Here is a 25,375-nt window from a genome sequence, read left to right as displayed (position 1 = left end):
ACCTGCTGACGGCACAAAGGGCAACAAAGTAGGCTCATTCCATGACATCTATCAGCTTAGCTTCGTTGACAACATACGTCCGCTCCGCACGAGACACGTTGTGAAGGAAGCATGGAACAGGACAAGCTGACAGAGCAGACCGCACAGAACTGCACCGCATTAGAGCACGAACCTGCGGCGATCAACGTTCGTCCGCGCAGAGTAACTACGCTCTCAGCAAAAGCTACAGAGAATTATGAAGCGAGCTGCGAACAGCATCGCCGTAGAACAGACGCTGCATGGGAGTGCGTCGAGGCGGCCATCCTCAAACTATCCAGCGCGCACGAAGAGGCTGTCGACGTTATCGCTGCGCAGCTTCGTTCAAGCTATGACCGATACAAAAAGATCTCCGACAAGTACACTGCTTTCTTGACCGCTACGGAGACGCAGGCAAGTCGGAAAGAGCTCGACATGTTAAGTGCGATAGACGCGGATCGAGACATGATAGTGAAAGAGAGGCTTCGAGAGACCACGGAGCAAGCGCGCAACCTCAGAGAGGAAACTGCGTCGAAGCGCTCGCTATCGGTCAGCTCAAGAGCTTCGTCAGTGTCACGACGCTCCTGTTCCTCGACCATGAGCATAGCTGCAGCACAGGCGCGTGCGCAGACAGACGCCCTCAGAGCCAGGGCAGCCTTCAGCCGTAGAGAAGCTGCGATGCGCCTCGAGAAAGCGAAGATTGATGCAGAACTAGAAATCCTGCATCACGACAGAGAAGTGGCAGTCGCAGAAGCTCAAGCAAATGCGTTGGAGGCAGCTGCGGAGCAGGATGGCGGGGAGAAGTCACGAGTGATGCCTTCCATTGACCCAACCTTACGGACCGCGAGCTATGTAACCCAACAGGAAGAATTAAACGGGAGGTTTCAGTCGCCTCATTCACCTGTTGTCTCTATGACAAACCGCGATGGGAATGACAGCGTCCTTTCAGGAGCTGCTGTAGCTCACAACGGTCCGACAGGAATTCGCGTCATTCAAGCTCCGTCTATTCATGAGGTAGCGCCCGACGGTTCAAGCACGGAGCTGGCTGGCGTCCTGAAATTCTTGTGCCGAAGAGATCTTGTTTCGGGTGGCCTCACCAAGTTCGATGACCAGCCCGAAAACAATCGCGCCTGTAAATCGTCCTTCAAAGGTGTCACTCGTGATCTGGGTCTCTCCCCTCAGGAGGAGTTAGATCTACTTATCAAGTGGCTCGGCCCAAGATCTGCGACACAGGCACAAAGGCTCAAATCTGTGCACGTGGAAGATTTTGCAGCAGGTTTGAACACCGTGTGGAAGAGGTTAGACGGCACCTATGGTTCCCCTGAGGTGGTGGAGGACTCTGCTCAAAAGACTCAAAGATTTCCCGAGGGTGTCTCACCGGGATGCCTTAAAACTTCAGGAGCTTAGCGATCTTCTCCTTGAACTTGAAGTTGCAAAGACGAACCCACATTTGGCAGGTCTCAGATACCTAGACACTGCAAGAGGAGTGAATGCTATCGTCGCAAAGCTCCCTCCCGGTCTGCAGGAGAAATGGATGTCGGCAGGGTCAAAGTACAAAAAAGAACATCAGACTGCATTTCCGCCGTTTTCCTTCTTCTCAAAATTCATAATGGATGAAGCCGGTATGAGGAACGACCCAAGTTTTAAGCTTTCGCGCGATACGTCAGCTGACTTCAGCGCAAGGAAAGAAGAGAGGAACTCTAAAACAAGGCCGAAAGCAACCGTCTCCACAAAGAAAACTGAAATCGACTCCACTTCAGCGAATACGTTTCAGGACACTATCCCAAACGGGCAGCCAGCTCAGGCAAAGAACTCGGTGGACAAATGGTGCCCCCTCCATAAGAAGCCTCACCCCTTAGAGAAGTGTCGCGCCTTCCGAGAGAAGAATCGGGAAGAAAGAACGGAATTTCTCAGGCAGTAAGGAATCTGCATGCGCTGCTGTTTGTCGCACAGTCACATCAAAGCGCAATGCCAGGCGATCTTGAGGTGTCGCGTATGCGACAGTGGCGACCACGCTACAGCCTTACACGTTGCATCGCCAAGCTCATCACTCTCGAGTGTAACCGCCTCTAACGTGAGCGCAGCAGAGAGTTCCGAGAGACGGGTAACATCTACACGTACTCATGTTGCGAGTGGAAGCGATGACAGCAAGTCGTGCGCAGAACTTTGCCATGTGGATGTGGCTCATGACTCTGATCCCAGCAAGACGCTTAGAGCATACGTAATCCTGGATGAGCAAAGTAACCGCTCACTAGTCAAGTCAGAACTCCTTGATTACTTCCGGGTGAACGGAACTCCTGTCCAGTACACAATGCGCACCTGTTCAGGCTACACTGCGGTAGCTGGAAGATCAGCCGACGGCTTTTCCGTACACAGCTTAGCCGGCGATGTGAAGCTGCACCTTCCACCTTTGCTCGAGTGCAACGAGATCCCTGATAACAGGAGCGAAATTCCAACTCCGGACGCTGCGCAGAGCTACCCTCATTTAAGAAAGATCGCGAATGAGATTCCGCCCATTGACTCAGAAGCCAACATTCTACTTCTCCTGGGACGAGACATACTAAGAGCCCACAAGGAGCGCCGGACTCTCAACGGGCCGCACGACGCTCCTTACGCTCAGAAACTCGACCTGGGTTGGCTCATCGTGGGCGACGTCTGCGCCAACCGCACGCGGAAGGCAACGAGCGTTAACGTGTTCAAGACTCACGTGCTGGAAAACGAACGCCTTCGCTCTTCGAGCCATGCTCCAATCATTTCTTCGTTAAAGAAACACCGGTCCCCAAGGCTGACGAACTTCCGCCTCCTCAAGGCTCAACCGTAACGGCAGACACAAAAGGCATCCATTCCCATCGGCTATTTGAAACCACTAATTCAGATGAGCAGCGTGCTCTCTCCATCGAGGACAGAAAATTTATCGAAATGATGGACAGGGATTTCGCTCGAAACGAAACCAACAGCTAGGTCGCGCGACTTCCACTCCGCACCCCGAGATGCAAGCTTCTGAACAACAGACAGCAAGCTCTCTCTCGTCTGTTTTCATTACGCAGAACGTTGCTAAGGAACCCGGAGACGAGGGAGCGTTTTATGAGGTTCATGGAGGAATTGTTCGTGAGCGGACACGCCGAGGAAGCTCCCCCACTTTGTGAGAACGACGAGCGCTGGTATTTGCCGATCTTCGGTGTGTGCCACCCGCAAAATCCCGATCAGATAAGGGTAGTTTTTGATTCAAGCGCTCAGCACGAAGGGGTCTCTCTAAACAACGCCCTACTGACTGGTCCTGACATGACAAACAATCTTGTCGGAATCTTGGTGCGCTTCCGGGAAGAACCGGTGGGAGTAATGGCAGATGTTAACAAATGTTTTACAGTTTCACGGTTCGAGAGGACCATCGAGACTTCCTGAGGTTTCTCTGTTTTAGAGACAACGACTTGAACAGAGAGATAATTGAGTGCCGAATGAAAGTGCATGTTTTCGGCAACAGCCCATCGCCCGCCGTAGCTACCTACGGGCTTCGACGAACAGCTCGAGAGGCTGTTCAGCAGTTCGGAGAGGACGCAAAGAAGTTTGTCGAAAGAGACTTCTACGTGGACGATGCCCTGAAGTCGTTTCCAACCGAAGAGGATGCCATTGGCCTGTTAAAGACGACGCAACAAATGCTTGCATCTGCTAACATTCGGCTGCACAAAATAGCCTCAAATAGGCAAAACGTTTTGCTTGCGTTCCCATACGAGGACCACGCGAAAGGTTTGCAAAACCTCGACTTCAGCTCTGACCCATTGCCCACACAGAGAAGCCTTGGCTTGCTTTGGGACGTACGCGACGACAGCTTCGTTTTCCGGGCCCCACTTCAGGACAAGCCATACACTCGGAAAGGGGTATTATCGACGGTCAATAGCCTATACGACCCGCTGGGTTTTGTAGCTCCAGTCACGGTGCAAGGAAAACATCTGCTTCGTGAGCTGACTGCAGAAGGCTACGACTGGGACACTCCTCTCTCGGAGGACAAGCGTCGACAGTGGGACGACTGGAAAACCTCGCTTCACGCATTACATGATCTCCGAATCGCACGATCGTATGCACCAATGTCGCTGCGCAAGGCCAGATGCAAAGAACTTCACGTCTTCTCGGACGCGTCCACGAAAGCCGTAGCGGCAGTAGCATATCTGCGGTTGATCGACGTAGACGGGGGCAAACACATTGGATTTGTTATGGGAAAGGCGAAACTGACCCCTCAGCCAGAACACACCATACCAAGTCTTGAGTTGTGTGCAGCGGTGCTTGCGGTTGAAATGACCGATTTCATCCTACGAGAGTTAGACTTTCGGCCGGACTCGGTCGTATTCTGCACAGACAGCAGGGTGGTTTTGGGATATATTTTCAACGAGACCAGGCGGTTCCACGTGTACGTAGCCAACAGAGTCCAGCGCATTCGCAAGAGCACGCTACCAGAGCAGTGGAAGTACGTCCGCACGGACGAAAATCCGGCAGACCACGCCACGAGAATGGTGCCAGCGACGCGGCTCAAGGGCACAAACTGGTTCACGGCACCAGACTTCCTTTCGCGGCATGAGACAGATCCCGCAACACAGGATTTCGTCCTCGTGGATCCTGATCATGACAAAGAACTGAGGCCCGAGGCCAGCACGTTTGTTACCAAGGTGAATGTAAACGAACGACTCGGATCCAACCGCTTCAGTAGGTTTTCAAGCTGGCAATCGCTACAACGCGCTGTCGCCAGTCTGATCCGCGTAGTACGGCAGCGGGGAAAAGAGCCTCAGCTGGAGGCAGATGCTGTGCAGCTGCTACTGAGGGCCAAGACTGTCGCAATTGGGGCAGTGCAGCAGGATGCTTTCTCCAAGGAGATACACTGCATTCGTGAGCAAAAGTCACTTCCTAGAAATAGCCCACTCCGAAAACTCGATCCGTTTCTCGACGCACGCGGTTTGCTTCGCGTCGGCGGCCGCTTGAACAAAGGCGACTTTCCGGACGACGAAAGAAACCCCCTGAAAATCCCGGGCCGGCACCATGTCGCGACACTCCTTGTGCGTCACTACCATGAGCGTGTGCAACACCAAGGAAGACACTTTACTGAGGGTGCCATTCGGTCGGCTGGTTTCTGGCTAATCGGAGGCAAGAGGTGCATCCGCTCAGTGATGTCGGGTTGCGTTTTATGCAAGAAGCTCAGGGGACGCTTCCAAGAGCAGAAAATGGCCGACCTTCCAAGAGACAGGCTCAGCGAGGAGCCTCCGTTCACAAACGTTGGCATTGACGTATTTGGTCCATGGACCATCGCTGCCCGCCGGACAAGAGGTGGAATAGCCAACAGCAAGCGCTGGGCAGTTATATTTACTTGCCTCAGCATTCGCGCCGTGCACATTGAAGTTATCGAATCACTCGACACGACAGCCTTCATCAATGCCCTTCGTAGGTTCTTGGCAATACGAGGACCTGTCAAGCTGATACGTTCTGACTGCGGAACAAACTTCGTCGGAGCGTGCAGGGAACTAGGAATCAACGCCAAGAGTCTCGATAGTTCAGACGTTGGTAACTTCCTTAGCGAAAACGGCTGCGCGTGGGCATTCAACCCACCACATGCTTCTCATATGGGCGGAGCGTGGGAGCGGATGATTGGAATCACACGGCGCATCCTTGACTCTATGCTCATTCAGAACAGGCACGATCACCTTACGCACGACATGCTTGCGACCTTCATGGCAGAAGTGTCCGCCATCATCAATGCCGGGCCCTTAGCCCCCGTATCATATGACCCCGAAGATCCCTATCTTCTCACTCCAGCAACTCTCCTGACACAAAAACAGGGGAACAACGCGCCAGCTCCTGGAAAACTGGACACAGGCAACCTATACAAGCGGCACTGGCAACAAGTGCAGGGCCTCGCTAATGGTTTTTGGAAGCGCTGGCGCTCTGCCTTCCTCTCAACTTTGCAGCAACGGCGCAAGTGGCAACAAGCAAAGCCTAACCTAAAGAAAGGCGATGTCATCTTGTTAAAAGATAGCCAGGCCGCCCGCAGCGACTGGCCTGTGGGAGTCGTGACACAAAGTTTTCCTAGCACGGATGGAAGAGTGCGAAGAATAGAGGTCAAGGCATTTAGAAATGGAGCTGTGAAGACGTTTTGCAGACCCATCACGGAGGTTGTGCTTCTTGTGTCGCCATGGTATACAGTGACAGTGGTGTACAACGGGAGCTGACACCAGACGGGGAGTGTTCTGAGCGCAGAGCGCGCAGTGTATTGAAGCGCTGCCTGCCTTGCCCCACTGAACAGTGCGGGGCGTGTGTTTGTGCGCGTTTGTGTGTGCGAGTGTGTGTTTAGTGCTGTGTGCGACGTCGTTCTCGAACAGCGGGGTGCCTTCGGTATCACTAATGGTTCCGGGAACTGTGGGCTGACCCCTCGCCACGTGCGAGGCGACGCCGCGCGCGAAGCCACGAACCACTCCTCCTCCTCCTCCTTGTGCCAGGGCGCGAAGAAGGCCCGGACTTCACGCCTCAGTCTGCCCAAGAATTCGCACCGCTTTTTACGGTGTCGAGTGCTTTTCTCAACTAAACTTTGCCATTTCTTTGTATAACCCAGTGACCTAATTAAAAGTTTTGGTTTAAAGAAGTTAATTGTATTCGACCCGTTATCTGGCTGGCTAGCTACGCGACTTTTCTGATTCCGTCGGAAAAGTCACCGCGAGGCCAGCACATTCACGATCGACATTTACTAGCGCTTACTCCGAGATTGCGCGCGATATAGGAGGTCATGGTTAAAACATCTCGGTGTGCGTCGGCACGCTGGCATCGCCGAGGCACCCTTGACGCAGTTCGTTCTTTGCCTTTCGCTTCGTGTAAGCGTGCGTCGGCTCATCGGAGTAGTTAGTGCAGCCTCCACGTGCACCAACGGGATTTCTCCGCCGCCGACTGCTTCGATTGCGAGAGCACCGACTAACAAAACTGCTGCAATACGTGTTGCAGAAAGGACGCGATTTCGTGCCTTGGTGGAGCGAGACCAGCGCCTGCGAGACAGAGGCCAGCGGGACGCACGCGTTTGCGGCTCAGGCTACGAACCTCTACCTCCCGTGCTGCTGAAGCGCAGTGTGTGGTAGTGTATGCATGAGCGCAGGCGTCAGTCACCCATTGCTCAAAAGCGCACCTCGTGCCGTTTCTCTCCTTAATTGACGACGTTTTGAAGAAGTGCATATCGGGTACCAGTGTTGATTATGAGATTGTTGATATCATCCTTACGCGGGATTCACGATTCGCTGTGTCCAAATATATGTTCACAATGTCAGCTACCACAACGGTTTAATCATGATCATGGACGTTAGTTGTCGCGATAGAGACATGCTGTCAACATGGGTGCATCCACGTCAAACGGTGCTCTAGCTGCCAAACACGAATAGACATTGTACAAGCTTTCATATATCACTGCTACTTCTGTGAAAACACGTTTCACTTTCGTGTTATACCGATTCATATGACGGAGGGATCAGCCATGTTTTTTATGACAGGGTGCTACGCGTTTCACTGCACCAGCCGGCGTGAAAATGTATTCATGCTGTTCACCATTCCGCGAGGAAAAACTGACGCCACGCGTAGAAAGAAGTGAATCCATTAGACCGGCCGTAAGAACTTCGTTCCGACCGAGCATACTGTGATCGGTGAGGTACTGTGTATTCCTTTGTACTTAAACGACTGTGTATACTGGAAGCTTGTTGCAACTTCATGAGAATGCGGACAATCACTTATTTCACTTATCATTTTGTGTCGCCTTGCACATTATTATTTTCATTTGATGGCGTTGCCATGTGCGTTGTAGTAAAGCCTGCTGGTGTGCGGAATTCGCATACAATTCGCATACAACACTCCGCTATGCTTGCCTTGCTTTCGCTGACTGTTGCTTTCCTTCACAGGTGATCTGAATTGTATATACTTTTAAATATATTTTGAAAAATATTTCCAATTTCATGACCTCGGTAATTTAGAAAATGGTACGAATTATGTCATTCCAGCTATCAATCACAAAATGACTACGTCCTTTATGGCCCAGCTTTACAGCGCTAAATATTTATTCAACACCGGTATCTGAAGGCCTCATGAAGTGCCATGGACGAACTAGCATAGACGCTTCCTTCATCTACAGAACGTAATATTTCCATAGCTTAATGTAGTTGTCCATTAGCGTCAGTAATCATCCAGCGACATAACTTAGCCGCGAAGTAAAACACGTACAAAGCGAGGAACACGACGACAAAACGAGCGTTGTGTTCCTTGAAAATTTGCGTGTTTTACTTTTATTTGTGTGTGTTGGTGTTTTACTTAGTGAATACAAGCTAGGCCAGCAAACCGTTCTGTTAAAACGTATCTGCCAATGTATTTCCAACATCGGCTCGACGCTCAGTGCTGCCTGGGGAACTACGAGATCGCGCCGTCGCACACCGAGTCGTCAAGTACGCCACCTGTTGACAATGCGCATGTTTCGCGGATGAAACCCTACTTCTGTCGTGCTTCTTTGCCAGACTTGCGCCTACACGGCGCTACAACGCCTAGAGGTCCCGTTACAGAGAGATGAATTGAAAGAAGACGAAGAGCCGGAGTTGCTGACAGGCGCGCGAGTGTGTTGGTCAGCCATCCTGACTCTTTTTACAACTGTTCTCTGTAAATACTCCTTGTGTACACTCAAACAACCCGTTAACAGTATATGATGTCTCTGTGTCCATTTCTCACTCACCAGCAACATTGTTAAGTTCATAGAACATCAGACAATAATCGATGGGAGGCGATGAATCAAAGACTTCAATTAGAGTTCATGCTGGCCTACACGCCACAGTTCTCGAACTTTGGTCTTTAAATCATGGCTGGTGTCGCAGGGCCCCCAGGTTGATTTGCGGGACATTGGTTACTTGCTTACCATGTTCAAAGGCACTACGCATCGGCGTTATCGGAGAGGCACCTCAAAAATTAAGATCGCGGCAATGGTAGCAGCTGTAAGTGTGAACCACAGTCTCGTCCCATTGAATGGGCTACGTATCAGGGACCGATTTGCTTGTTAGTCATCTGTTAGAGTGCGAGCAGGTGACCAACGCACAATAAACCCCGTGGCACATAAAAGTTTCGGCAGATCCCACTCATTGTGGGAATCGGTCTTACGCGGATTAGTCAGCAAGTAGCTGTGAATGCTGCACTTTTTAGCCTTTCAGTCAAGCGTTACGAGGTGGATCGACGTGTTTCTGTAAGTCGAGCTGTTGTGTGCGCTTACCAGGCACGCCGACTACTCTGGCATTTAAAGGGGTACTGACACGAAATTTTTCACTTGTCGTTGTTTTGCATCAAATGAAGGTGAAACCCTCAAGAGCCTAGAAAGGGTAGTGCTAAGCGCGAGTCAACCATGAAAAAGTAATTACAGTATGCTTTTAAATCTAGTTTCGGTTCCCACTGTACCCTGACGTCACAACACGGTATGAGCTTCTCGTCACGTGCTCACACAATATACGCCTAGTGCGCGCCGACGGAAGCGCCATAGGCGGCGAACTCAATCATTGCACTCGGGAAAGCAAGCAGACGGCCGCCGTGGTTTCCTACGTCGTTCTACGTGTGTATCCGCGTTGTTCACGTTTCCATAGTGAAATAAGCAACGTTCATCGTGTATGTGGTGGCCGAAACTTCAAAGGATGTCGAATAACAATTGCTGTGGAGTGCAGTGCTCAAACACCTACAAAAATGCGCCCGGAACACGGTTTTACTCACTTACCGCAAGGCCTCCTGAGCAAGAGCGACGGAAGCAATGGATCGCCGCTGTTCGTTGGCAAAGACGAGCCGCTTCGTCATTGTGCAGGTTAACACGTCGCTTCTTGTTCTAATGCTTTCGTTCTGTCATATCGGTGCTCGCTGGATGCACTCGATCATGTTGACACTGGTAGACGACCAAAGTTATCAGCCTGAGCATGCGTTGGTTCGGTTCGACCGCCGTGCAGGGCACTTCGCTCAAACATTCTATATTTCAGAAGTGTTGTAGTTCGGGCGAGTTGGTCATCCATGAACTTAGCTTGTACTAGCGCGGTACATGTACCGCGCTATTACAAGCTAAGTTCTATATTTATTATTTACAGAAACAGAAATGCAGCAATGGTTGACTTCAGAAAGAACAAGAAGTGATTGAGACGTCACCTTTGTAAACAAAACAAAGCGGATGTTCACCACGAGCCGCACCTCATAGCTGGATCTTGTTACGCTGGTCTGCGCGACGCACCTTTGATATTCACCGGCATGACGATTCACTCCACGCGGACGTTCGTTCTCCTCCGCAGTCGGTCATCACATGTCTTCTCGACAACCCTCTTCAAAACTTGTCACTGTCATCTCTTGATACTTAACTCACAGCACTAGATCATCAAACAACACGTCTTCTGCGGTAGAGCGAACGATGCTATCACTAGAACGACATAACTTCATCGCCGACTAACTCCTGACTCTGCCCCGGCGCCTGCTGCGCTTGCATTGCCTGTATCGGCTCACGCTTGGGTTCGGGAAGGTGCGTATGATTCGTCTGTGCGTAGCACAGCGAAAGCTAGAGAAAGGGCGAGATCCTCTCACCGATTCGTCTGCGGAATCAGACGGCGCCGCTGGCTCGGCTTTGCTTTCTCGAATATGCCGATCTTTCGCGTTCGTTGGCAGTGTCGGTGGCGTTTTCTGCGGAGAGGGTAAGAGGCGCGCGGGCGCGCTCCCGGCGCCTTTTTATACTTATCTTTCGATTCGCGCGCTCTGTCGCGCACGAACCGTCGGCGCCAGGCTTTCATGCCGTCGTTCGAAGTCGGCGACGTGCGCTTAGTTAAGCGCTCGTTCGTGACAAACATCGTGCACAAGTCCACTTTCGTAGAGGCCCGCGCCTTTCCTGCAGCTGCCAGTGCAGGATTAGTTGTCTGGCACCGCACGAAGGGGAAATAGCAGCCGCGAACTTCATTCATTTCCTCACAGCAAAGCTGTGCAAAGCGCTGTCGTCTGCTCGGCTTCCCGCACGTACTGTCGGCGGCGCCCGCTAGGTGGCTGTCAGTGGCGCCTCTATAGGCGGTGCACAAGGCGTATACAGTGACGTTTCCACGGCCGCTCCGCACCATGGCTCCGTTGGTGACGCACAATTAAGTGGCCATCTCGGAAGTTTTGCTACCTGGGGTCATCACAACTAGCCAGACTGCTGCGTGAAGCCACCGGAATTAGTAGTTACGGTCCCTAGATCTAGGGACCGTAGTACTGTAGCCTGACGTCAAGCTAGTGTCGATGTCGGTAAGTGCGCCTTGGAAAAATTGACTTTAATATTAAAATAAAATATCTTATTAGCATTTGCCGAGCTTCGCACTTGCTCACAGCCATCTCTGCATATAGAGATTTGTATGGCACAGCAAACTCGCCTTCGAACAAAAGGTCTCAGTACCACTTTAAAGGATAACTTATGGTCTGAGGTAACGCCAGCACTCATGTTAGAGCACAGACGTCTTTTTTATTGAAACGAAGTGCACGCTACGGTGTGATTATTCACATTTCGCATTGCTCGGCTCCGAAGCAATACACTAACGAATGCTAGGTATGATATCCACATCCTCGCACGCTGCGGTTGTAAATATCATGCGCAGCATACATAGTGTATTGTTCTGTGGCCGAGCAACGCTTTAATAGAGCTTGATGAGTCATAGAAGTATATATGGAGTGTTTGACTCTTATAAAAGTGGAGCCAACACTCCAACCAAATTCGACGTTAAAGGAGTACTGACACAAATTTTAAATGTTTTCGGATTGTTGCTCTAAATAAAAACACTGGTGTTGAGAACCCTAGAAAGAGTATTGTGGTGCCTGGGAATGCACCGAATACATTTTTATTACTGCTACCTTAAAAAAAAAACACCTTTGGTTTGGATTTGAAGGGTCAGCTTCTCAGTGACGTGTCATCGCAGTATGACGTCACGGGGAGACTAAAGTCCCTAGATTTTTCCCTCTTCTTTTTTAAGTACCGACAAACCATTGAAGCGCCGCCGACGAATTTATTGGCTAACGCTCGTTTTCGGTAGCCATGTTCTTCCTAACGCTTTTCCAGCACCTGGTGAAACGCGTCCCCTGCTGACTTGACGGGGGTTAGACGGGAAGAGAAAGGCGCGTCGCGTTCGCATACTGTCCGCTGAAAGATGCGTGGCTAACGTATTTATACATACGTGGCTTTGTAAATCTTCCAATTTAGGAAGAAAATGGCGGCAGACGCCGGCTGCGCGTGAGAGAGGGCCGGGAGAGGAGGCAGATCTTTCGTCTGCTCGTGGTGCACGTAAACAACGATGATCAAATGGTCATCCAGCGACACCGACAGTGATTTCTGCGATTTAGGCTGCATGTAGGAGTTTGCAAACTCAGTTGAACCAGCTGTGTTGTCTCGTCGGGATAATGCCCATTGCGGTGGGGTTGGCTTGCAGATGCTCAGCGACGAAAACTTTGAAGTCAAAATAAATATTTTATACGTGTTGTCTAACTCCGGTGTGTAACACTGCATACCAAGAAAACGAAAAATGTCCCTTTTGCGATGTCTCAAAATCGTGTCAGTACTCCTTAAGACGATGTGACGTCTGCCTCACAGGAATACATAAGTAATGCTTATTACCTTGTTATAAAATTAGACAACCAGCAACGCTACCACAACTAACGTTGCACCGACTTGCATAGGGTCCTTTTCGAAAAGTTTCAAGACCTGGCATGGCTCTGTAGCAGAATACTTTATTGCCACGCCGAATGCCTGGGTTGATTTCTGCTGGGATCCTGATTTTCATTCTTTGCATTCGTCGAATCAATGCCGATGACGCCGAATTTTCTTGACGCTCTCCCGTTTAAATTACCGATGTATGTTCTCGTCGTTCCTGGGTAGACTGTGTGAGAGAGAAAATAAACATCTTTATCTGGGCATCATCTCATGTGGCGCATACCGCGGCCCGTGGTATACGGGTATGTGTCACACGTGACTGGAGGAAAGCTTTCATGACGTACACGCCAGGATTTTCGCGTTATTCATGTCATGACCAGACAGACAAGTTCATCATACCCTCCTATGCCAATTTCGGCCAATACCAAGTTAAGGAGCCCACGAGAGTGCCCAGACGTAGGCGGCTAGATAGATAGACAGAAACGCTCAAAGTGCCTTTGGTTCGTTAAGAAATGCTTCGCGTTTGAAATAAAGGGATACAAGGAATTGGTCACCCAGCTGCGCTCTTCCTTCAGGCTTTCCACTACTACTGCGAAGCTGTTTTTTTTTTGTGTGAGTGGACAGGCCTCGGGCATCAGCTGCAAGCCATGGCTACCTGGAATAAGAAAGTCACCCACCTCTGGGCGAAGAGAACACGCGCCTGGTCGGGCAATAAATTAATTCCCTCTTTCTGAGTGCGCGCAGGGTCGATCGCGCATCTCAGGACTTTCAATGAACCTTTGCATCTATCCATCCAAATGTCCTTTGAAGATAATTTTCTTGTTGCATTCGTGGCGACACACTGCGCACAAACCGGCGCAGTCTCCGCCTCCTCCTTAGCTAGCCCGGCGTGACACGGCTGCATACGCACCACGCCTCCGATAAGGGACAGCGCCACCGCAGCGTCACCGGAGGCTTACGTCACCGATGGTCGCTATAAACCCAAGCTGCCAAGCTCGGAAGTTATCATTCCTTCGCTAACCATTCGAGCACAGCGTCGGTATGCTCGCCTCGCTGCTGCTACTACGCTAATAAACAGTCGTTATGTTTTATGTTGGGATGCGTCCTTCCATCGACACGGCATCCCACATCTGGTGACCTGGACGTGATTGTAGACATAAGGTGGTTCGGGCCTCCGTACGTGGCCGTGGTAAGCTTCAGCGTGCGGAAACAGATGTCGTACAGGGCGTCGTTGTCGATGCAGAACGTCTAGTCGGTGTTCGACAGACGCAAGGTGGTTCAGGTCTCCGTACGTGGGCGTGGTAAGCTTCAGCGTATTGCACCGACAACGAGGCCCTGTACATCTGTTTCCGCACGCTGAAGCTTACCACGCCCACGTACGGAGACCAGAACCACTTTGTGTCTGCAATCACGTCCGGGTCACCAGATGTGGGATGCCATGTCGATGGAAGGACGCATCCAACATAAAACATAACGACTGTTTATTAGCGTAGTAGCAGCAGCGGGGCGAGCATACCGACGCTGCGCTCGAACGGTTAGCGAAGGAATGATAACTTGTAGCTGGTGGATCGAGAGGGTCGCATTGTACGGCTCGACCACGGTGCCCGACACCTTCGGCGAGGGGACGACCGAGAAGGTGCACATGATGCGGTCCGGGTACTCCTCGCGAATCTTGGAGATGAGCAGGGTGCCCATGCCCGAACCGGTGCCGCCTCCGAGCGAGTGCGTGAGCTGGAAGCCCTGCAGACAGTCGCAACCCTCGGCCTCCTTGCGAACGACGTCCAGCACGTAGTCTACGAGTTCGGCACCCTCTGTGTAGTGACCCTTGGCCCAGTTGTTGCCCGCACCGCTCTGGCCGAAGACAAAGTTGTCTGGACTGAAGATCTGTCCGAAGGGGTCCGGACCTCACGGAGTCCATGGTGCCTGGCTCCAGATCCACAAGGATTGCACACGGCACGTATTTGCCTCCATGAGCTTCATTGTAATAGACATTGATGCGTTCCAGCTGCAAGTCTGAGTCGCCGTGGTAGCTGCCGGTGGGATCGATACAATCCTCATCGGAGATCAACTCAGCCATCCCGGCATACGCGCCTCTACACGCCTCGTGGCTGACCGCTATGTCTGGCCCTTCATGCAGCGGGCGCGCTCCTGCATTCAATGCTAACGCGCTTAAGTCACCAGGCACGTCATGTCCCCACTCGGAACATTCCGTTCAGCCCTCAGGTCGGTTTGAGCACGTCCACCTCGACATCATAGGACCCTTTCCCCCGATAGGACCCTATCGCTACTGTTACACCGCCATCGATCGGTACACTCGATGGCCCGAGGCATGGCCCCTCGAGGGAATCACCGCGGAAGACGTCTCCTCGGCCTTCTTCACCGGCTGGATTGCTCGTTTCGGCGCCCCGCCGCGTATCCACCGACCAAGGACGACAGTTCGAGTCGCACCTTTTCAGGCTCCTCGGGCTGACATCGGTTTTGAACGCTTGAGGACCACCAGTTACCACCCCTGCGCCAACGGAATGATCGAGCGTTTCCACCGACAGTTCAAATCAGCCATTATGTGCCACCCGGACTCAACTCCTTTGTGTTCAAGGAGCTATCATCGTGCACGCACGCTTTCCCCCACGACGACATCGTCCGCAGGCCTTTCCAGCCACCCTACAGCGGACCCTACCTGGTCGTCCACCGCGACGACAAAAATTTCACTCTGAACGGGAACGACGTACGCTTCTCGATTGGCTGGCTCAAGCCCGCATACATCGCTGCGAACGAACCAGGCAGCGCCACTCCTTCCACAGGCATCTATCCATGGCCGCCGACGTCGCAGCCCGCTCCTGTCACTACACGCTCTGTACGTCTGGTACGCCTCCCAGCTTTCTACAGACCCTGAGGACTCTGCACTCGCGGGAGGGGGGGGGGGTGATGTGGCGACACTGCGCACAAACCGGCGCAGCTTCCGCCTCGTCACTAGCTAGCCTGGCGTGACACGGCTGCATGCTGCACCGCGCCTCCGATAAGGGACAGCGCCATCGCAGCGTCACCGGAGGCTTACGTCACCGACGGTGGCTACAAACCCAAGCCTGCCCAAGCTGCCAAGCTCGGAAGCTATCATTCCTTCGCCAACCGTTCGAGCGCCGCGTCGGTATACTCGCCCCGCTGCTGCTACAACGCTAATAAACAGTGGTTATGTTTTATGATGGGATGCGTCCTTCCATCGACACGGTATCCCACACATTAATTCATGATTTTTCAGATTCAATACCTTAATTCACCAATTAAAATTCCTTGAACCTCCGCGACAAAAAAAAATTTGTTGTGCCCAGGGGCGTAGCCAGAAATTTTTTTCGGGGGGGGATTCAACCATACTTTATGTACGTTCGTGTGTGCGTTTGTATGTGTGTGTATATATATACGCAAGCAAAATTGAAAAATTTCGGGGGGGTTTGAACACCCCCCCCCCCCCCCTTGGCTACGCCCCTGGTTGTGCCAGCTTCATTGCCGCCCGACTCTAGAACACCGTCGTAGTATTAACGGGAGACAGTGTAGATGTAGGTGGTCTGTTCACGAATTATTCGCCCCGAGAACTTTGAGTGGCGCCCTCTCACGTGTGACGCCAGCAGGAGGACTCGTGCTCGCTACGTGAAGGCTGCTCGATGGTACCGGCTAGTCTGTGATGCTCGAGTTACTGAAACGTAAGTGGCCATGTTCACATAAAACAATTTCCACTGAATGTTCAAGCGAAATGCTCCGCGAGATGAAGCGGAGTTGCCGTTATAGAAGCACGTTCAGTGTCGATTGCTCCTGGTGTCGTCTGCTAGTCATAAAAGTGTACATTAAATTTGCATTAATTTGCAGAACAGTGGGCCTTCATCCGACAAGACCACCGGATCATGATTTGTGGCTCTATGGGCCCTACCATAGAGCACTGTTGATGTATATAGCGGAAGCCGGTCTCTATCTGTATATTTAACTATGTATGCCGTTGAGCAAACTCTTGAAAGTGAAAAAAAAAATTGGGGGACGCTTAAGCTTCGCCTTTAAGAGTTGAACGCGATAGCGATATCCTGCCCCTAGTGCGCACTTTGAACACTACGAGTGTTTAACAGAATGCGCGCACTAAGGTGTGTGCCTCATGTAATGGGTAGCATGCTTTAAACCAGGGGCAATTATGCGCGAGAAACGTTTTCGAAGTTGCGATGCACCCACTACGTGGTCTTAAGGGAATAGGCGCAGTAATGCGTGTGCCTTCTATAATAGATGGCTGTCTTTAAAACCACCAAGTCGTTATGATATTGACATGGTGTGACGCCCGATGGCAATGTACGCTTGTACCACGCAATATTACTGCAATATTACATTTCGTACTGTGACACCTGTATACAGGACGCGTATTTTTGGGAAGCATGAAAGTTACTTTCAGTGCAGCTCTAAGCAGAGGCGTGGCTGTGTGGTAGAACACCTGCTTGACACGCAGACGGCCTGGGTTCGATTCTCGCTCCGACCCAACATTTTCATTATTTATTTTATTTGCAGCTTTTTCGATTTTTCGGTCACGGACAAGATGATGATTTTTCGCTCACAACCAACGGTGCCGACAACGACGACGGAATTTCTGCGATACGAGCTCTTTAACGCTACCGCGTTAAAAATTGCATGTACGGCGTGGATTTCTTTTCCTGACTGTTCTGTGACAGTGGCGCACTATGAATGACTTGTCGGCCCGCTTTCGATCACCGACTTCAGTGTTTGGCCTTCGGCTTCCCTGCCTGCGTTATAACGCTGTGGCGTGCGGCGCTTGTTAGGTTACCAAGTCTGCTCCGTCGGTTCATTTCCCTTGTTCAGTTTTAAGCACATGACAAACTACGTGTGATGTCCTTCAAATAAATCAAGTGATCATTACAGGAAACAACCTTTGATTAGACCTAAGTTTTCATCGGCGGCTGCGTAAGGACGTCGTAATTAAGTACTTCAAATTTGAACAAGACAATAGAAAGGTTGGGAACACGAGGAAAAGGGGATGCACGACGGTATGAAATATTGACAAGTTGCGCGGAGTTATTTTATGCAACATATTTTATTCTCTATACGTTAATAAATCAACGTTTTCTGACTCGTTCACGGTCGTCTGAAACTATGCTGATCAGAATAGTGTAATCATACTAACCTAGATAAACACGAAGCCTATAATATGATGTATCTGCAGTAAAATAGTGTATATGCCACTCCCAACGGTCGCCTCCTGATATAGCGTGGTGCGGTCATTGTGCTAAATAATGTTCAATCTTGTTACAGTGCGGTAAAGAATAGAAGTAATTGGACAAAGGAGTCAAATAGAGGGTGGGAAATGGCGCTCTCTCTTTCCTTCCTGCTCCTGGTCCGTTTACCAATCTCCGCATTCATGCTAGGTAGTACAATGCCTGGGGAAATATGCTCTTATCCTGGGTGTTTTCTTCTAAGTTAAAGCATCTCCAGAACTGAAAAATAATTTTACAGTTCTACAAAAAATAGTTTTTCCCCTCCGAAAAACCCAAACCGGTTGCGCAAATATGTTCTGCGATGATCCCCAAAAAACATTTTTTTTTTACTTTTGGTCATTTATTTATTTATTTATTTATTTATTTACTAATTTATTTATTTATTTACTAATTTATTTATTTATTTATTTATGAAAAAATATGAGAAGTTAGGCTACGTTAGAGCCTGCTATCCCATCATCATGATAGTAGTATCGAATAAGTACACAAAGACGAGAAAATTAGGAAGAAGAAAAAAAAAAATAAAATAATAATCAGAAGCCCTATGTGGCGTATAAATCAGAGCAGATTCTGAGGGCATAGTACCGTACATATAACGGATACAGTGTATACATATATTTTTTTTTCGTGCACTTACATATATCGCGACTATGACATATGTTAATTAATAATTCAACACTATTAAAGGGAGCAATAATAACGACTATAAACAGTTCATTAAACTTTCCCCATTGGTTGTCGCACAGTGGCGGGCGCCGGCAATCAAAATACCATGGAAAAGCCACACCAAGAAGTCCGAAAAGGCGCGTAACGACGAGGAAGAGGGCATCACGAGACGACCTTGAAAAATTCTACCCAAGACGCGCACACAGCCGATGGCCAGGAGCGTGAAAGAAAGAAGGAAAACCTGAATACATGGAGTCCAGAGCCGTATATGGGGATATACAGCTCTGACAGCCTGTTATTTAACTCTATGCCCGAATAGTGGGAGGGGACGTGCCAGGTAAGGTTCCCGTGCCAATGCTAGTGCAATAGCGCCACCTTCTCGTGTGTGTGTGTTTTTTTTTTTTTCTCGTTCCCCCCCCCCTTCCCCCCCAGCCCGTGGCGCGTAGAACACCTGCTGAGCCCAATTCTATAGCCGATCACAGCCCTTATGAAACCAAAACCGTAACCGTTTCGATGAAACCAAAAACACGATGCTTCAGCCACGTTTTCGGGAACGGGGATGGATGGCTGCCGTACCTTGCGGCTTAATTCGGGTGCTGCGGCACAGTACGGCGCTGATAAACGAGTTTAGCGCAACATGGGTGGCTCGCTGCAGAATGGCGCAGGTAGACAAGTGTGGACCAGGCCGACGGAGACACTACTACAGCGAAATAAGTTTCAAGCCGAAGAACCGTGCTTTTGTTGCAGGACGAGTGGCCCAAATTTTCACGTGGTCGCTGCGTAATTTATAATAATAGTTTCTGGGGTTTTACGTCCCAAAACCACGATATGATTATGAGAGGCGCCTTAGTGGAGGGCTCCGGATGAAATTTCGACCACCTGGGGTTCTTTAAAGGGGCCCTGGAACACTTTTCCGTGCAACTATGAAATGGTTTTATTAAAGGAGTTTATCGCGTCACGAATCCACCGCCGCAAAATTTTTTAGAATAAGTCAAATACGAGCGGAGTTACAGAGATTTTTCGCACGCTGTAATTGCCTTCTCTCTTCGCTCGTCCCGACGAGAGCGCTGGAAGCTAAGCAGGGAGGGGTGGCACGGAGAAAGAAGTTACGTCACGCGGGTGTGGTCATGACCACGAGCAATTTTCTTTTTCTTGGAACGTGTCGCTTATTTTCAGTGTGATCGCGAGCGCGCTCATGGGCACGTGGCGGCCTCCCGCGGCGGTCGCGGTAACTAAGCCGCTCACGAAGCTCAAATCAGCCAATGGCAGTGAACTTGGTTATATGGCGCGGTCATTTTGGGTATATGGCATCATTGTCGAGAGAAGAGGGAACGACAATGGTGCGAATGGCGCAGTCGTTCCGCCCCTGCATCGAGAAAGACGTTTCGGACAGGCTTGGAGCAGCCAGAAAGACCTTTTCAAGCAAGTTTGGAGCAGTCAGAAAGACTGTTCAGTGCAGAGGTAGCACCATTCCACAGCACTTGTGAAGCAGCATTTGCCCAATGATGCATTTAGCAAACACGAAGCTAAATTGTGCAATGGCCATATTTAGCTATGTAACCACGTTCGTGTTGTCCTTTTCGTCGTTTATATATTTCGTCTCCCAAAGGCTGCGTTCGTGCTAGGTAGTACAATGCCTGGGGAAATAAACTTTTATTTATCTACTATATAAGGCGATCTACATGCACTATAACCTTCACCGAACCAGGAACGCAGTTCTTGTGCTATATGTTTCGACGTTTACAATATGCGGAGTTATCTACCTTCGGCTCCAGCGGGCGCGCCGCGTGGTCATCGTTCAAATGCCAAACCTGCGCACATTCGAAACGCGGTAAGATAATAGGTTAGAATAACAAAGGCAAGCTAGTTCGTAAGTGTTCATTCTAATAAAACAAGGCGTGCAAACACGGACACAAGAAACAAGTCACGACACCACAAACGGCGTTTGTGGTGTCGTGACTTCTCTCTCAGTGTGTCCGTGTTTGCACGCCGGGTCTTATTACGATAACCGGCAGTGTTCAAGCGAACTCACGGTAGCAATCAATAAAATAAGGGAGACGTTGGTTGTATTTTTTCTATCGAACAGCGGTTTCAGTGCGTGTGAAGCTAAATATAGCTTTGGGTTCGTCAGTCACGATGTTGCGAGAATCGACGAACGCCGTTACGCACTACTTATGTAGACGACGTAACTAGTGCGTGGCGAAATGCATAGCTAGTTAAACTATCCTCCACATAAGCAAAGGATAGAACCAAAGATCGCAAGCGAAAATGCGTAATTACCTCACCGCAAAAGCGAATCGATATAACAAGCGCGAGCGAAGTGTCCGAAATGTTTTGTTCAATACTAGGGGTGTGCGAATATTCGGAAGTTTCAATTTACGAATCGAATATCATTCTTTTCGATTCAGTAGTCTAATCGAATAGGGCATATCCCATGTATCAAATAGTTTTCGAATACTTTTCGATAATCAGCACCAAAGGGACTACCCTCCGTCGGAGGACCCGTTGGAGCAATCGTTTTTTCTTGTTTCAATTAAATTGCCAAGATGCATGCAGTTCAAGCTTTACGGGACTATCGAAGCCTTACTCATCACCGTATGAAGGGGTTTGCATTAAACTCCAGTGCCGCTGAAGCTAACGTGTCCTCAATTCACTACACTCTAAGAAAAAATCGAGTATTTGGGGAGTATTTCTGCCACACAACGATAATCGTCATCTGGCTTGCTCGCGTTTCCCTTCTTAAAAACCCGGCTCTCGTCACCTTCCTACTCAAGAATGCCATGTCACGCTAATAACGCCACCGTCGATCGTGACCGGGACCGTGGTGATAACGCGAGGAAAGTACGCGAGGTAAAGATGACGATTATAGTTGTGTGACAGAAATACTCCCAAATACTCTATTTTAACACGAAAGTGTTTTATGCCGGGGTCCACCAAGACTTCAGTGACATATTTCCGTCACGAAAATGACGTCGAAAAAATTTACACGATCAGATGGCAAAGAAAAAACGTTCCGTCAACAGGCATCGAACCCACGACCGCTCGGCCCCGCAACAACAGATGGCGGGCACGCTATCCACTGCGCCACGGTCATGGACTCTAGAGGCATTACAAACACGCGTTCTGTATCTACGACTCTCCCAGTCGGCGGGGTGGTATTGCCCTCTGGGAGCGGTAAAGTAAAGTATACTTTAGTATACTTTAGTAAAGTATTATAATTCGTCTATACTGTGGCCTCCGCGATTAGCACCTGCAACGCGTTACACGTCCGTCCCATTCGGTGCGTTTTCAATAGAAGTTCAATTTTGTCAATGCCTTAACACACCGCGAGGTGGCGATCTTAGCCCAAGCATCGTAACTCTAAAGCATCGTAAAAGCGTCGGCCTCGCTCATATAGCATCACGCTAACCCAAACCAAGCTCTGCGACACGCGCCTGCCTCACCTGGCAGTTACGCGTTCCCCGCTCACCCCGAAAAACCGCGGTCGGGGGGGTGGGGGGTGGCACGACGCGCTTTGCGTTCCCCTCTAGTCCGGCCATTGTGTTCAATCACATTTTAACATGCCGCGGGATGGCGACCAAGCTCTGCGTCCAATATGCGGCGCTCTTCTGGCTATCACATCTCGTTCTCTTGATTACGCTTTCATCGTTTACTACAGCTACCACAAGGCTTTGTGTAATCATTTAACATGCACGTTAGTCGTCGGGATGGAGATGTACCCCCAATCATCAAAGTGGGTGCATACACGTTAAACGGTGCCATTAGCTGCCAGACATCAATATGCATTGTGCAAACTCTCTTATATCAATGTGCAGTAAACATTCAGTTACTTCTGTAAGGGCACACTTTACTTTCGTGTTATTCCGATTTCTATGACGGAGGGATCAACCATCTTTTTCTTTTCGAGAGTATGCATTATCGTGAGATTCGTGATGTTCATTCATGAAACATTGTTTAACTTCTAGGTCTTGGTGTTACTGAAGACCTGGCGACAAAAAAGTAATGGCTGTATGCATCCAACAGTTACAAATGCCGCGAAGGCTGAAACACACCAGCGCTCCCCCTCCTCCACCACCGCAATGCAACGCAGGTTAGCAAGCACCCCGTCCAAGACAAAATCCTGCCGACACTCATGCTCATTGCTTTCTTTTCTCTCCTGAATGAAAAGTGCTCACTTTTCATTCATTCTCATCTTTGCAACGCCTTTTTTCTTTTTTTGCACGGGTTGGGATGGTCATCGTGGCACACTCACGCCTACGATGCGACGTTATCACCATCAATCATCATGTGACATTTGAGCAATATCCTGCTGCACGTATACCTTTAAACACATGTGTGTTATTATACAGGGTGATTAATTTAAAACTGACCTATGTATTTTATTGGGCCGTGGTGGTGTTACAAATTAGCCGATTTTAATGCGGTTTGCTGTAAAACATTCAGGAAGGATTAGAATTTGATGACCAGTCCCTTTTTCTGGTGTACAACGCTAAAAAAAACGACTAACAAATAACGAAAACCACGACATATTCCGTGAAATCCCGTACAAGAGGGACTGCATACTGATGAAGTCGGAGCAGTGTGACGTTTTGCCACCAGATGTAACCTGGGTCGCCTCCATAGAACACGTGATCTGCCGAGGCAAACCTTTACTAATCGCGTTTAGTATGCCGCATGTCAATAGAGTTTGTAACAACGTAATTAGGCGCAAGCCATCCCCATTGTATAGCATTACACTGTTTTCGTTTATTCACATTTCTCGGCAATTTAAATGAGAAAACGGGACGGGCCAATAAATTTTGTTCTTCCTGCATGTCCTTAGCTGATCGTCGAGCTAAGAACAGCTATGGGCCATCCAGCAAGCCCGCGAGGCGGCGAAGAGGCAAGACCTCGACGTCCCCACGTGGGAGGCCTAGGCCAAGGCACTTAAATTGCTGGTTCCTAATAAAGTTTATTCCTCCTCCTCCTGCATGTCCTGCAGCAGACTGCATTGAAACGGATGCTTTGTAACAAAAGTAGTCCAATGAAATAGGTCGATCAGTTCCAAGACAATCACCCTATAATATTATTGTTGCGTGGCATTGCGTTGTGCTTACGGGACACTAAAGTGAAACAATGAACCAGCTTAGACGGATACGGTCTGAACTCTACTGCCGTTAATTTCACCACCATAGGTTTTAAATAGAGGAAAAATCAGGGTCGAAATTTCATTTTCAAACATCGCGCCAAGATATTTGCCCCAACGTCACGGATTTCAGTGTTGCTTTCTCGTTTTTTGGCGACATTTTCCACGAAATTTCCTGAAACTTTGTATGTGGTCTCTTTTTCCCCGAGAGGACAATTCATTTTACCGATTACGAACTATGTAGGCACAAGTAGGCATTGTCAAAATGTATGACATCATGGCAATCGCACAGGAACTTTAAGGTGACGTCGCCACTCCTTTTTTCTTTTTGCGTGTTTTCTTGCTTACCAAGAATCTTCTCGCTGCAAGCGTGGGGATTTCGGTATTGTGAAACAATAGTTTATTCATATGAGAAAAATCGTTTTCTCTTTCGTGTACATCCCTTTAATAAGCCATGTACCAGTGTATTTTCTGCTTTTCATTAGTAATACTTGTTTCAGATTGTATAACTGTACTTCCACCCTTAGCCAATGCCTTCTTGCAAGGCCTGCAAGGTAATAAACAAATAAACTATGATAAAGCAGGCTCCACATGATTGTAATAAAAACAGCAGCCCACACAAGGCACTTTTTCATTAAAAATTTTTATTGCAATGAAGATTTGCCATCACTTTTCCAGAGAGCATCTCAGTTTAAGTGCACAGTGTAAACAATGTAGTTTACATGCTTCTGTGAACTCTCCTATAGGCATAACATGTGGTGTGTAAATAAAAAGTCACAGTTTCGCCGCAAGGCCGAAGCAATGAATGCGATAGCAAGAAACTAATGCTGTATGAAGTGAGGCTCGCCAGTGGATACTCTCAGTTTGAACAGCGCAAAGGCGGCCGAAGCAGCGAAGGAAACTAGCGTGCTTCAAGTGTCGAGCTGTGATACTTGATAGTTCGCGCTCATGTGCTGTTTGTTCGTTTAGCGGCGTCCCTTTAGCTCGAGTGACATTCGTACGCTCCGTAACATGAGCGCGGACATCACGGTGAAAGCGTGAAACATCCCTCTTCCTCTCAGCACAAGAAAACCGCGCGAGCAGACAGCGGAAGGGCAAGGTCTCCCTGCGCAAGTATATGAAGAAGCGAGCGAGCTCGCCGACGACTTTTAAATGCGCCTGTCGCGCTCCTAACGCCATCTCGCTGGTAATGAAGAAACGCTTATAAGCGCAGCCATCTCTGAGTCCGTCCAGCGTTGAAGGGTGTGCATATAACGCTCGCCGTTACTACGTGGAGGATCTGCCTTTCGTGGCGTAGTGGCTAGCGCCACTCGCTGCGGAGGAACAGGTCCGTGGTTCGATTCCGCGCTTCGGAAACATTTTCTGAATCATTTTTCCTTTGGGGCTTTTATACTATACATACTACATATACGGGCATGACGGCGACGGCAAAATCCCCCGAGACTGTCCATATAATGCTATCGCAATAATCTTCTGTCACCGAATCCCTTGACATACATAGGCAATGTGTCACTCATTGTGAAACGCACACAGGTATGCCGTTTCGGACTAGTTTTCTTTAAGGCAAGCCTAACCATTGCAAGCAAACTGCGGGATTCGTAATGCCAGCGACAAAACTGACAAGCGCAGAATTTTTTTTCA

The 25,375-nt window shown here is 49.5% G+C and overlaps 1 protein-coding gene and 1 pseudogene across 1 annotated transcript; one reads left to right on the top strand and one right to left on the bottom strand.

Annotated features, from left to right (window-relative positions):
- Positions 1-3,371: 3,371 nt before the first annotated feature.
- Positions 3,372-6,224, top strand: LOC119378620 (uncharacterized). Its single transcript, XM_037647694.1, has one exon. It carries the CDS (start codon positions 3,372-3,374, stop codon positions 6,222-6,224), a length of 2,853 nt encoding a protein of 950 aa, XP_037503622.1.
- A 5,145-nt stretch (positions 6,225-11,369) lies between these two features.
- On the bottom strand, positions 11,370-14,762 carry LOC119378618 (tubulin beta-1 chain-like; annotated as a pseudogene).
- Positions 14,763-25,375: the final 10,613 nt, after the last annotated feature.

Source organism: Rhipicephalus sanguineus, unplaced genomic scaffold (assembly GCF_013339695.2).
Source record: "Rhipicephalus sanguineus isolate Rsan-2018 unplaced genomic scaffold, BIME_Rsan_1.4 Seq898, whole genome shotgun sequence".
Taxonomy (NCBI): Eukaryota; Metazoa; Arthropoda; class Arachnida; order Ixodida; family Ixodidae; genus Rhipicephalus; species Rhipicephalus sanguineus.
This window is presented reverse-complemented; position numbering and strand designations above follow the sequence as displayed.

What these genes read in the sequence shown, in the direction of transcription:
- LOC119378620 (XM_037647694.1), top strand. Translation starts at nt 3,372, where the DNA reads ATGTTTTACAGTTTCACGGTTCGAGAGGACCATCGAGACTTCCTGAGG.